The sequence below is a fragment of the Erigeron canadensis genome, chromosome 7 (assembly GCF_010389155.1).
Source record: "Erigeron canadensis isolate Cc75 chromosome 7, C_canadensis_v1, whole genome shotgun sequence".
In the NCBI taxonomy this organism is placed as follows: Eukaryota; Viridiplantae; Streptophyta; class Magnoliopsida; order Asterales; family Asteraceae; genus Erigeron; species Erigeron canadensis.
In genome coordinates, this window is record NC_057767.1 from 4,583,889 (window position 1) to 4,597,792 (window position 13,904).

The window sequence follows — 13,904 nt, forward strand, 5'->3', positions numbered from 1 at the left end:
CAAAATATATTTATTAACCATTTACATCAATTAATTTTACATTAATAATTTTCAGCACTCGACACCGCCTCCTCTACCAACAGTCACCCCCACCATCACACCGTCGGCACAACGACCACTACCGCATTGTGCGGGTACTGTGCTAGTTAATTATTATGTAAATTAGACATATTAGTGGAGAAGATGAAATAATATTAATTCTCCTAAAAACCTTAAATCATGACAAGTGTAATCTATACATTCTCTAGCCTAGTCTCATTTTTTTAATTCTAAGTTTCATGATTACATAATTAAAAGAATGATTAGGAGGATTTATATTTTCCGATAAAAATACCTGATAAAAAATACTATTGTTAGTGTTGTTATGCCAATAGGACGTGGAGATATAGGGATAAAGATGTAATTGTAGATGAAATTTGGTTGCTAGGAGTTTAATCACCTCGTTTTTGGATGGACAAAAAAAGGGGAAAAAACATACAACTTCCCACTCTTATTTTCTCCTCTCCTCTCATTTTCTTTCTACCATTCAAAAAAAACTTAACAATGCATTTTTATTTTTTCCCTTACTAATACTTTCCTCTCTTAAAAAAAGAAAACTAAAAGAACATAGCATTAATGATGTATGGCCTTATATACGATCCATGCCAAGCCATGACTTATCAGAAACTCTACGATATATGTTTACACAATTGATTACCTCAAAGTTTAAGATAAAGGCTTGGCAATCCTTTCTTTTACACAAATATACACGAAGCATTCTTTACTCAAGTATAGTGCTACTCTAACTTGACCACCCACACCTGAGTGAACCTTTAACTATGGGGGGCTTAGGCATAGGACGAAGTGGACGACCGGCCGAGGTCCGATATTTTAGGGGGCCCGACTCTTTTTTTTTATGTATATATATAAAAAATATATGTTGTTAACCAAGACCGTTACAAATTTTAACAATTATCTAAAAGTTAAACAATAGTATTTAACAAAAAAAAAAGCTCAAGTAACAATTTGATATAACAATTATCATTAGTTTATTTTAAAGTTTATATAATTATAATTGTTGCATCTATCCTCCGGACACTTTTTTTTTTATTCTCGTCCGAGGTTCATAAATGCTTAAGGACGACACTGTCTTTAACGATTTAAATCTCTGCAACTGGCCATATTTTGATCTAGCTTCTGACCGGTTTTTGAGATACAAGTTGTAAAGGAGATCAGAGAATACTTACGTTTTAAATGAATCGCTAACCAATTTAGTCTTAAAAACACAGAGTACAAGGACATACAAACATTGTTTAACATTAAAACTATGAATGATGAACCTAAGTTAACCTACGGTAGTTGAAGGTTTTCGATTTCCAAAATCTACTCTATCTAGTTCTTTATCTTTCACTTAATTTTTGCTTTCACATTTTCAGTTTACTTCATTTGTTTCAAACTTTGTAATCATGATTAAAGTTTTATAACCCTAAAACATTGATATTGATGGGAAATAAACACCACAACGGTAAACACAAATGCGGAAATATCCCCTTCGTTTGACAATCTTTCCCAACCCGTGTGAACCTATGAGGAAACTAACAAATAGGGTACACTAAATGCAATTTAAAAAAAAACAGCCCCTAATGGTAACAAGATCATCAAACAATAGCACACACAAACACAAGAACTTTTAGCGTGGAAAACCTTTCAAAGTAATATTAAAAACCATGGGACCTTTAGGCCGCTTAAATTCCACTACCACCAATAATAAAGCAATACAATCAGACATTTCCTAGATATACTATAGACATACAACAATCATCATACACTTGGAATAAAGCATCAAGATGTATGGAAACAAAACTAAGACAAAAGAGGAATAACATCACCAATTTACTGCCCTCTGTTCCAGCAGCTATAAAACGAGTTTGAGACCACTTGAGACGAATTCAACGGTCCAAAATGTTGGCTCAGATGCTGTGAAGCTACTGTCCTAAAACGCAGATGCTGTGAAGCTACTGTCCAAAAACGGGGACCATCCAACGGTTCAATCTCTTGGGATCTTTAGTTTTCTGGTCTGCTGCAAGGAAAAACGGGAGCTGAACATTTTCTCTCTTTTGATCTCTCTCTTTCTATTATTTGTGTTAATTTGATAAATGGTTGCACAAACCCTTTATCAACTGATGCCGAAAGATACAAGTCAACAAGAGTCAATGGACTCTTGGATATGGGCCTATTTGATGGGCTTTCCTCGTATGCTAAGGAAAACAACCCCAACAGTTATTGTTGAGGGTTGAGCAATGGAACTTATAGGAGTGAAGAGACAATCAAACCTGGGTCATAAGATGGAAGGATAAAATCAATAAACGGTGGTAAATAAAGGCCGAGTGATAGGAGAAAGAGCCATATAGTCCATAGATGAAGGCTGTGTACATCCCTGGTCTTATTGGATCTCATGTGGACAACATTGTTTCCATAAGTAGTGATTAGCAGATACTGATAGTCGATGATGGACGATCTAGTGTCCTATATTCGTGAGTTAAATCATTTACAAGGTGTCTCTGGGAACAACTGCTTATCAAAAGACCTAAATCGCTTACCATTTCATAAAATATAAAGGAAAGACAAACTTGTTTTGTTCAAGATAAAATGTATGAACCTGATATCAACCTCGTTCAAAGTTTTCTAATTCCTAATAATGAGACATAAATGAAGTACCCTGATGCGGTTCCTTACTCGGAACAATACTGATCATAAAAGATCAATTCAGAAAACAGAACCTAAGATAACCACCGATAGACCTGGGTCTAGTATGGTCCAACTTCAGTACTTCACCACTCAGTTTTGTTAGCCAAAGCAGCTCTTTCCCCGTCCCTAGTTTAAGGTGTACATTTAATAGCGGTAAAAGAGCCTACTTTGAAATACATAGTCGGTCTAACATATCTCATAGGCCAAATATGTATAAAAACACATCAATTCTACAAGCCCCATGTCAACAATTTTCCTATAGACCAACTTCATTGATTCATTATAAATCTAAAATTCTTAAAAGCAGAATGTTACACGAGTGAGAAAGCAAACTAAACTGTGAAAGCATGAAATAGAGGTGTTTGATGCTAAAACAGTCAACAGGCCTATAGACCAACTTCATTGATTCATTATAAATTCTTTAAAGCACAATGTTACACGAGTGAGAAAGCAAACTAAACTGTGAAAGCATGAAATAGAGGTGTTTGATGCTAAAACAGTCAACAGGCCTAAACATCAACTGCAATCTTGGCATCAAGACAAGTGAAGTCTTCATAAAATGCCTTCAAATGCTTGTACGAATGATTCACGTCATCCACTGCGCACATCTCCCGTATGCTGTGCATCGATAATTGTGGGGCTCCAATATCAACTGTCCGGATTCCAGTCCCACTTGCCAATATGGGCCCAATGGTTGAACCGCATGGCATGTCATTTCGAACAACAAAGTCCTGTTTTACACATTATTTTACTTGATTAGGCTTGTGTATCAGTAGAGAACAAATTTATTGCAGAATAATTGGTGTTTGTGTTTCAATCTTTCATTGAGGTGACCATTTGACAGAAGTCCTCAAAAAGCAACTTGGGATATCTTAGAGATGATAAAATGAAATTCTGGGTATCAGGTTGAAACCGGCAAGATTTTGTGCGGAGCAAAAAGCGTTGGGCTGTACTGACCCAAAACGTTTTGTATCCAACGTAATTTAAGAAAAATTTATGCATTGAAAATTTAGGTCAACTATTGACCCATTTGACCTGTTTTCTATTAACTTTTTCTATTTTACCCATTTAACCCAGTAGACTAGTAGAGAGAAAATGTAACCTGAGCCAACCTATTAAAGTAAACGCCTCAAATTGCCAACTTTAGGTTACATTTTGTTATTTTATCAACCTGAATCAACCAGTTGATCTGTTACAGCATATATTAATGCAGGATGGTCATACAGAGTATTGTTTAATTGATATTTTTGGAATCTAATTGACACATTAAAGTCCAAAAACTTAACTGGTTAGCAGAAACCGGCATAACCAGTTTACTCATTTACCCAACCAGCCTATTTAACCCCTAAATTCTTCAACTTGTGGCTCACTTGAGTAGAACTCGAGTACAAAAACAAGTCCTTAGTTATGTATTAACAGATTCAAAGTGTAAACAAATGCATTTGTAAAAAAGTTTTACTACGGAAAAAAGAAGTTACATCAGCATAATAACAATCAAGTTGATGTGATCATATTTGACCTATTTTAGTATTTTATAACCAACACACATAAATACTAATAGAAAGTGTTCGGAAGTCTGCCTAACCGGTTCTGACAGCATAAAAAATTACCAGTTTTTACCCAGTATCCAATCCACTCATTTGACCACCTCTAAATCCAGTTTCTCAAACAGGGCAAAGATAAAGAACAAAACAGCATCAAAACACTTAGGGACCGTTTGGTTCAAAGATTTTATAGGAATTTGGTGAAAAGTAATTTTAAATTTCCTCTGTTAACCTAACATGACAAGGAAGGAAACTCAAATTCTTTCCACCAAATTCCATAGATTATGTGTACTGTGTACCTTAAACGAACCAAAATCAAAAAATAATATATAGACCAACCTGAACTGGAAGATTATGGTTGGTGGCTATTTCCCGGAATATGAAGGCAGTGACAGCATTAGTGGCATATCGTTGGTTTGCATTATGTTTAATCACAAGCCCACCATGCAATTTTGGTTGATGATTTTCTTCGTGTTTATCCTAAGAGAAAGAAAAAAAAAAAGACAATACTGAATGAAATAAGAACTCTCATGAGAAAACCATTAATTGCTAAAAGTCTAAAACCGTTAGCAAAAGACACACAAACCATATAATTTGGATGCAAGGCATGAGCCATGTCAGCAGACACCAGAAAGCTTCTTTGCATTGCTTTTTCTAGTAACTGCACAAAAAGAATCCATACTAAGTATTGAAATCATTGCAGTTGAAGTATCTCTATTTTGTAATTTCTTCTACACTCAGCAGCTAGGTATTTTAACCTGCATACTTATTTTGTGCGCTAGAGTTCACCCGTTTTTTAAATTATTATTCCCATAAATGGCTATACTGCCCATACCTACTACATTTTAGACCAAGTACAAACAAGGGGCCTGATATGAATACATGAGATGACTAAGACTCATGCACTTTCCAGTGAGATAATTTAGCTCAAGCTTCATCTCTAATGTGTCGATGCTTAAATAAAAAGATAGATAAAAAGGAAGCAAGTCAAATGGATTGAAAGCTGCCCATGGTGTATTTTGAAGGCATACTACCACCTAAATCAATTTAATTAAAATGTTAAACTAACAAACATGATTTTCTCATAATACTTAATATATTACAAATTTATATCAAATGGAAGTGCAAAAGCTTTAGGTCAACGCAAGCCTTTTTGACCAGGTTACCAACCCATCCAATCAATATAATATTAGGGTATGAGATGTATTTACCTGTGCATCTGATGAAAAGAAGTTTGTAATGCGGGATAGAGCATCAAACATGACTGGAGATCCAGCTCCTTGTGCTGAGCTAGAACCAACCTCCTCATGATCAAATAATGCCACCATTCTTACACCACTCTCATCTTCAAGACTTTTGTCTGACCCAGTAGCATCTATTAACGCCTGGAATCAATCACAAATTATTAGAAACCCAAACCATCAGAAAACATGGGAAACCTTTCTACCTGAAAAATATCTTTTAGATACACACCATAGACAAATTAATCATACCACTAACCTTCAAGGAGCAGAAAGACATACAAAGATTGTCAAGCCTTCCAGAGAATACAAACTCCTTCATTGCGCCAGCAATTATGCTTGGTTGAGTGTCACATGCTTGTAACTCAAAATCACAAATGTCATCTGCTTTACACCCAGCACGAGCCGCAAGAAGCTAAGAAAAAGACAGACAAAAAAAATAGTGCACCCAAGATGAATCAACTTGTAAAAAACTGAGGTTAGGTGTTCAGATGTACATTATAATCTTTATATAGTAACACATGTAGCATGAAAGAGTTTTAGATGTGCTTCTGTTTGAAATTCTGATAACCAGTTTACAAAAGTATTTGCAAACTTCTCGTTTAAGTAAATAATGATAAAATGACAGCAAGAAATGTCACATAGTTCAAATATATTTAACAAACAAAATATAACAATCTATTTTTTTTCCAAATATAATATAAAAAAAAAGTAACTAATAGATTTTTAGGTAAAAATATGATATATAATTCGACCAATTATCATTGTACCATAATAGATCAATGAAAAATAGAAACTGATTATTGTCACTTAAAATCACAATAATCAGGTAATCAGCTCCATATCTTATGTCTAAATGTCCTCTTGGACGAATATTAGCTATATGGCAGTTTTGTCATACTTGCAAGTCATAAAACTTCAACAAAGGGTTGATTAAATGCCAAATAATAAAGTGCATTACCTGCAGAAGAAGAGAATGATGCTTCTGGTTACTGGAAGTGTTTGGACTTTCAATGGGCTTCCCATCTGGGCCATTTTCGGTAACCACTTTATTGAGCTCGGCCTGAAAAAAGTAATCAATCACTTAAATATGACCTCAAAAAATAATTTGCAAATATATCAGTTCAAACACAAAGAAAGGATACCCCTTTTTTGTAAAGGGGTTATGCTTAAAAAGTTTATCAAATGTACCCCTACTCAGCATAACTGTTTACTTGACAGAACATTTCAGTATTATATTCGAGTAGCTAAATGATTACCTTAACAGATGTTGCCAAGACAGGCGCCAGATGAGTTTGTGTGTTCACCTTAAATCCATCATTGACACCCCTATCCAAGTATCCAAATGCAACCAATACCCATTAATCAAGAAAACAAGAGACCACAACTTTGATCCATTTATTTAAGATGAGTTAAATTTGGTTATGCTTCATCCCCAACTGTGCCAGATAGAAAGTAGCCAATAATGAAGTGGGTCAAATGGGCCGCATACGTTAAACCAGTAGGAAGTAGCCTGAAGTGTATTTTTAAAGCATAGATCTGCTATATCTTATTCCAAACAGTATACTTTCATTGAAATAATGAGTTCTCATATCGGTCACACAGATAACTTACAGAGGTATCAAAAATCCCAGATGAAAAGTTTTCAGGTCAACCACCCCGACTTGACCCATTCCAACTAGCAAAAAGTACACCTCTGACCCATTACCCAACCAGCTCTTGTTGGCCCCTCTAATGCTCTAATTATTCCTTTGTATAGAGACTACCTGTCCAGGTGGATTGCCAGGGTTGGAATTCGCATTATAGGCTCCGTAATTCTAACAAGTCGGTGCGAGTAAGATGCAGAGGTGCCTTTTCCTTCTTTGATTATCATTCTTCCAGCAATTGTTAAGTCACGGTCAAACCATGTATGCCACAAACCTCCTCCATATGTTTGAACACCAACTTCCAAGTAACCAGCTTTTGATACCTAAGAATATACAGCAAGTTCACGAAAACAACATACGCGATCCATAGCTAATAAAAAAAAAAAAAATCAAAGACATGTTACCTTTGAAACAGGCTTCAGCTTAAGACAGGGACTATCAGTATGAGCACCAACTATGTGGAATCCATTTCCAGCAACATATCTAAACATTAAGAAGAATATCAGAAAAGTTAATATTCCTATAATGTCTCAATAAGCCTTTGATTGAGCTATGCTAACCTAAATATAAGTCTGGCCTCTTTGTTGCAGGGTAAACCGTAAACTACATCATTTAAGTAATAGATACTCAATTTCATAAATGTTCTTCCAACATAACTGCTAATCCAGGCATAAATAAAGTTACCTATATACCCCTTTATTGGACTTATTTTCGAGTAGAAAGTACATAAACAAGGCCTATACTTCTGATTATCTTCTTTCTTTGACAGTCAGTTCATCAGTTCCCAGTACCAATAACAGATTTGGTTAACAAAGGATCAAAATAATTACCTACTTACCTCTTCTCCTAACCTAATTCTATGAAACTGAATATTATACCCATACAACAGACTTTTAAAATGCTCATTTAATATAATAAACCAGGAAAATGTTATCATTTTATGTTAGATGACCTCCTATAGCCGGTAAACCAGTGCCATGACACCAGTTTCTTTTATGACGTGGGAGCATGCCACATCATCCCTTTACCAGCTATAGAAGGTCACTTACATTACACGGTAACATTTTCCCGTTTCATAACATCAATTAAACATTCTGAGCTTTCATTCTACACAATTACCATTCTAGGTGAGCTCCCTCAAATTTTGATGTCTTTACCATAAATAATCATATTTTCCTCTCGACCATGTCACCCGAAAACTTTAGAAAGTCCATCATCTATATCTATACTATATTATAAAGCAAATCTACTTTTGATATTCAACATTGAACTAAAAATTTCAATATTGATTTTAAGTTTCAACAATGTACACATTCTAATGCATGATGTACCATACATCATAGCCACATTACATCAATAACTTCCATTACTCACCGACGTCGACGCCACCACCGCCAATCTCCACCGCCACCACCGTTCACCACCACCCGTCACTATCACTGCCGTCGCCATTACATCACCACCACCGCCGCCACCTCCATCACCGCCGCAATGCGCGAGTACCTTTCTCTCGTCTATAATAATACATCATAGCCCTTTGGTTTAATCACTCAACTTTTCGAGATTGATGAAGATTATTACACTCTTTCAATTTAAATCTTAATTTGTCAAACATTTTGTTACAAATTAAGTAATAGAAAAAGTCAAACAATAATTTAAAAGATTATCTTTCATATTCATAATTCTATCATTAAAATTAAAATATGATATACACAATTACATAACTATATATATATATATATATAGGAATAGAAAAAACATACTTTTTACCAATAGCAAAGGCAACAATAGTGGAATAATTCCTGGTGAAAAAATACTTGTTTCCAGGTTGTAAATTCCAATCTCCCTTTTCATATATTTGTTCATATCCTGCAACTTTTAATCTTTTCTTTGCTTCATCTACAGATTATATATAAATATACACTAGTTATTAAAGAATTATTATAGATAGATACAAAAAATGTTTATATATATATATTGATAAGAATCAAGTAAGAGTTTTTTGTTGAACTTACCGACGGCGTGGAAGGCGGTGGGAGAAGCGTTAAGAAAGTCGATAAGATCGCCGGCGACTGAGATTTCTGAATCCTTTGCCATTGGAGGATTTTTCAATGTGTTGGTTAATTGTGCGAGACTTTTGATATACTGAATGGGTTAAAGTTTAAAGTGGGATTGCCATATAAGATTCCAAAAGAAATACAACAACAACATAATTCGAGGTAAGTTGTAAACAGTTTTATCTCTACATAAAAGTAGAGAGACTGTTTCCATAAGAACCTCTGGCCACAAATGAGTACAAGACGGAAAATGAGCAATATTTAGAAAATCATACCTGTTTGTCGAAAATCTGAAAAGAAGAAATACCTGTCTGCTGTGTTCGGCTACTATGCGGGTCAAACGTTTAACAATCATGCGTCCTACCGATATCTTAGAAACATGTTTGACAATACAAATACAAATATGAAAGCAACCATATTGGGCATATGAAAAATAAGAGTCTCAGGTGGTGTTTGTAAGTTGGCGATTTGTTGAATAAAATTTTTCTTTTAAAAAAAAAGAGTTATCGACACGCATCGTCCATGTGGTTTACCCAAATAATCAAGTTTCATCCCTGAAGATCCATGACCTCAAGGTCAGTCCTTTATAGAAGGATAAGGTTCACATTTCGTCCTTTGACTTGTTGACCGTCATCTCTCATTCGTTAACACCCTCACATGCCTCTCACGTGAGGAGGTCTTTTCATTCCTTTCTTCAACCTCTAAACTAAACCCATAAAAAATCCTTACAAAAGGGAGGAGCAACTTAAAAAAATCAACCCAAATATCTGCATCTAACAATCCAAATAGAACATCTAACAATCCAAATTCATTCAACACAACAACAACAACAAAACATTTGAAAATACCCCCAAAAAAATCAAACCAGATACTATATGCATCCACCAATCTATATACGAGTAATATATATAACAACCAACTTAAAATAAAACAAAAATCAATTCTAGATCTAAGTCTTAATCGAACATTTACATCCATCAATATCTACAATTAAAATTTATATCTCTATACATTGAAGATCAATCAATATGTATAAGTTAAAAACCCGATGGGGAATAGACGTGATGGTGGTGGCTGGAGTTTTGAAGGAATTTGTTGAAGGGAATACAGGCGGCGTTGGTGGCTGAAGTCTTGAATTAATTTTCCGAAAACCCGATCGTGTATACACGCGGTAGTGGTGGCTGGATGCTTGAAGGATTTTGTTAAAAACCCGATGGGGAATACCTACGATGGTGGTGGCCGGAGTTTTGAGGATTTTGCTGAATAACCGATGGGGGATTACACGCGGTGGTGGTGGCCAGATTTTTTAGGGGGATGTTTTGGCTCAAGTGAACATGGAGATTAGATCTAAAGCGTTTGTCCTTGTCTTTCTTATGCATATAAATCTGGGAAAACCAAGTATAGGTTTATAACATAAACATAAGTGGTAGCTAAAGATTAGACATTCATATAGATATAGATCGAAATGGTTTGTTTTGTTTTTTTTTAAAGACCTAGACATAATTCTGGAAAATGAATGTTATGTTTGTATAGATATGGGTATACGTATATATATATATATATGTGGAAAATGAATTGTTAAAAGAATCAAGTTTGGTCCTTTATGCCATAAATGACTGGAATATCCTTCATGTGAGAGGCACGTGAGGGTGTTAACGAATGAAAGATGACGGCCAACAAGTCAAAGAACGAAATGTGAACCTTATCCTCCTATAAAGGACTGACCTTGAGGTTACGGATCTTCAGGGATGAAACTTGATTATTTGGGTAAACCACAAGGACGATCCGTGTCAATAACTCAAAAAAAAAAAAAATTTCTTAATCCATTAAGTCATCAAAAGTGTTTGTTTTATTGACTTAACAAACAAAAAATAACCGTATTGACTTAATCCATACAGACGTTATTTATCCATTCAGTCACTTAATCAATTCAGTCACTTAATGGTTAAAAAAACAAACAGACCCTAAAATAACTATAAATTAATTACTTAAATGGTCCTAATGTTTGCCAGATATTGTTGGTTTGATACTTTTCTTTTCGATATTACGCGGATCATATCCAACGTGTCCAAACTTCCACTCGGATCATACTAGAACTAAACGCCGTTTGATAGCCGTTAACCCACCCCACACACACCATCACGTGACTTGCACGTGAGGGGTAAAAATATATTTTCGTTTTTCTTAATTACTTAAATGGTACCTAACGTTTGCACGAGATTGTTGGTTTCATACATAATGTTTAGTTATTATTTTATTTTTTTGAAAGGTGAATTTCGCTTGAAACTTTTTGTCACTTGTCTTTTTTTTTTTTTTCTAACGACATTAAATATTAATTAAACAAATAAAATGTTAGTGAAAAAACTAGCTTATACAAAAGATTACACAGTCCGATCCAAATTAAACCGATGGGGAGATATTCGCTCTACTTATGCAACTAAGTGAGTGATAACGACACATGACTTTTCCCAGTCGGGACTCTATAGTACCATATATTTTCAGCATTTAAATCCTCGTTTGTTGATAAACCAACATAGCATACGTTGTTTTAACCGGGTATGCGCTAGAGGTTTAATTTTGAATCAGGTTGTGTACTCCTTTGTATTAGCTAGTTTTAACGTATGCTAGACCTTCTGCTATCGAATCACAACACAAAGTTTAAAGCGAAGTTCACCTTTCAAAATTAAAAATATAAATATAAAATAATACTAGTAACTAAACATTGGGCATGGAACCATTAATATCATGCAAAAGTTAGGTACCTTATAAGTAATTAAGAATCGCGAAAATACATTTTTATCCTTTGCAGTGGAAAGGGGTTAGTGAGAATCTGAATTCAACATTTGCAGTGGAAAGGGGTTAGTGAGAATCTGAATTCAACATTTGCAGTGGAAAGGGGTTAGTATGTGATTATTTAAGGTGGTGTGAAATATGATTTGAGAGTTTTTTGTTTAGACAACCTTTTATAGAGATTTGTGGGGTAGGTGGTCAAAGGGGTGTCATGAATGTTGTCAATGCAAATCTTATATTTCTTTTTCAAGATTTTGGTGGAATGAATTATAGCTATACTGTCATATAGTAACTTTACAATTTATTAGGAAAACCATTGACCTCCATCATCGAATAGTCAAATGGTGTAAATTAGGAAAACCTATCTATTGATTCTTTTCTTATATTATGACCTCCATCATCGATTAGGCAAACAATTGCCAGCCAATTATTATGTAATTAGGTTAGTCAAATGGTTAAATAGTCAAATGGTGTAAATTAGGAAAACCATTGTATTGATTGTTTTATTATACTATGACCTCCATCATCAATCATCAATTAGGCAAACCATTGCCAGCCAATTATATTATGTAATTAGGAATAGATTACATTTAGTTAGTTAGTGATAATCATTGTATTGATTATGTATATCCTTTCCATATCTCATGGATGTATTCTTGCGTATACATTACAACCTCATAAAAGTTATAGTTTTTTTTATAGTCAATGATGTCAAGTTGTTAAAATTAATAAAGGTTATTTATAGTTTTTTTATAATCAATTAATAAGTGAAATCGACACAAACAGGAAAGAATTCATCCATTTGAGCAATTGTGTCTAAAGTTTGATTTTAAAAAACATTCTGAGAATCACAATTACATAATTGCATGATTTATAGTATTCATCCATTTGAGCAATTGTGTCTAAAGTTTGATTTTAAAAAACATTCTGAGAATCACAATTACATAATTGCATGATTTATAAAATGATAACCGGTGATGTCAATGTATTGTAAAGATGTGTTATATGTCGTTTGAACTTTGGTTAATAGACTGTTTTCTAACAAATCATAACCAAATCAACCAATTGTAAAAGTTATACATTATGTTTCAGGCGTGCAAATTTGTAGCAATAAAGCAAACAATATAACCTGGACAGAATTCGGTATGTATAAACGGGAGAGAAATCGACATGGTATTGGAATTTTGGAATTCAATATATATCCTGCTGTGTAGAAGTCTAATATCCAAGTATAGCAAACAATAAGCAAACGTAAACACTAAAATTAACGAAACATGGTAATCAATAAGCAAACATAGTTTATTTAAAAATAACCAAACATAGTTTATTTAAATCCCAACAGGCCGGGTATAAACGACAATCAGCAAACAGATACACTCAAAAGAGCTAACATCAATCATATAAGTTGGCATATGACTTATGACTTGAGATAGACATGGTCAAGGTGCTCCTTCTGACAACGAATCCTTATGAAAATTGAGTTAAGCTCATTGATACATTCTTCCATTAGCTAGATATCACCATTGATTTGAAAGTATAGCTCGTCAAAAACCCTTGCCCGACCAGGACGATGATCAGTCCCCTACATTGGTAGATACATATCCAAAAAAGTAAGATCACACATTATTAATCAATTTAGTCTTACAACATTAAAATTAGGAAATAAGATATCTAAAAAAGTTGTACATAACTTATTGATTAAAACCATGATAATGTAGTTATTTACACACTATAATCTGTTGCTACATTAAATGCTAGAAAGGCAGTTACTGAGATAAATCTAACATACACGTGAAGGCATGAATAACGAAGATGAGTTAGTCACATCTTTTTTAATTTCCTAATAATGTACAAATGATATTTTAACAATTGCATAACAAAGGGAAGTGTTATTCAAAT

General features: G+C 34.2%; 1 protein-coding gene across 1 annotated transcript; it reads right to left on the reverse strand.

The window, feature by feature from the left end:
- Window positions 1-3,093: 3,093 nt before the first annotated feature.
- Window positions 3,094-9,306, reverse strand: LOC122607867 (probable aspartyl aminopeptidase). Its single transcript, XM_043780937.1, has 11 exons — window positions 9,174-9,306; window positions 8,922-9,057; window positions 7,563-7,641; window positions 7,279-7,481; window positions 6,772-6,841; window positions 6,474-6,575; window positions 5,772-5,927; window positions 5,483-5,656; window positions 4,858-4,932; window positions 4,611-4,751; window positions 3,094-3,458 (listed from the first exon to the last, which is right to left on the reverse strand). The coding sequence occupies exons 1-11, from the start codon at window positions 9,253-9,255 to the stop codon at window positions 3,237-3,239; spliced, it is 1,440 nt and encodes a 479-aa protein (XP_043636872.1). The 5' UTR covers window positions 9,256-9,306; the 3' UTR covers window positions 3,094-3,236.
- Window positions 9,307-13,904: the final 4,598 nt, after the last annotated feature.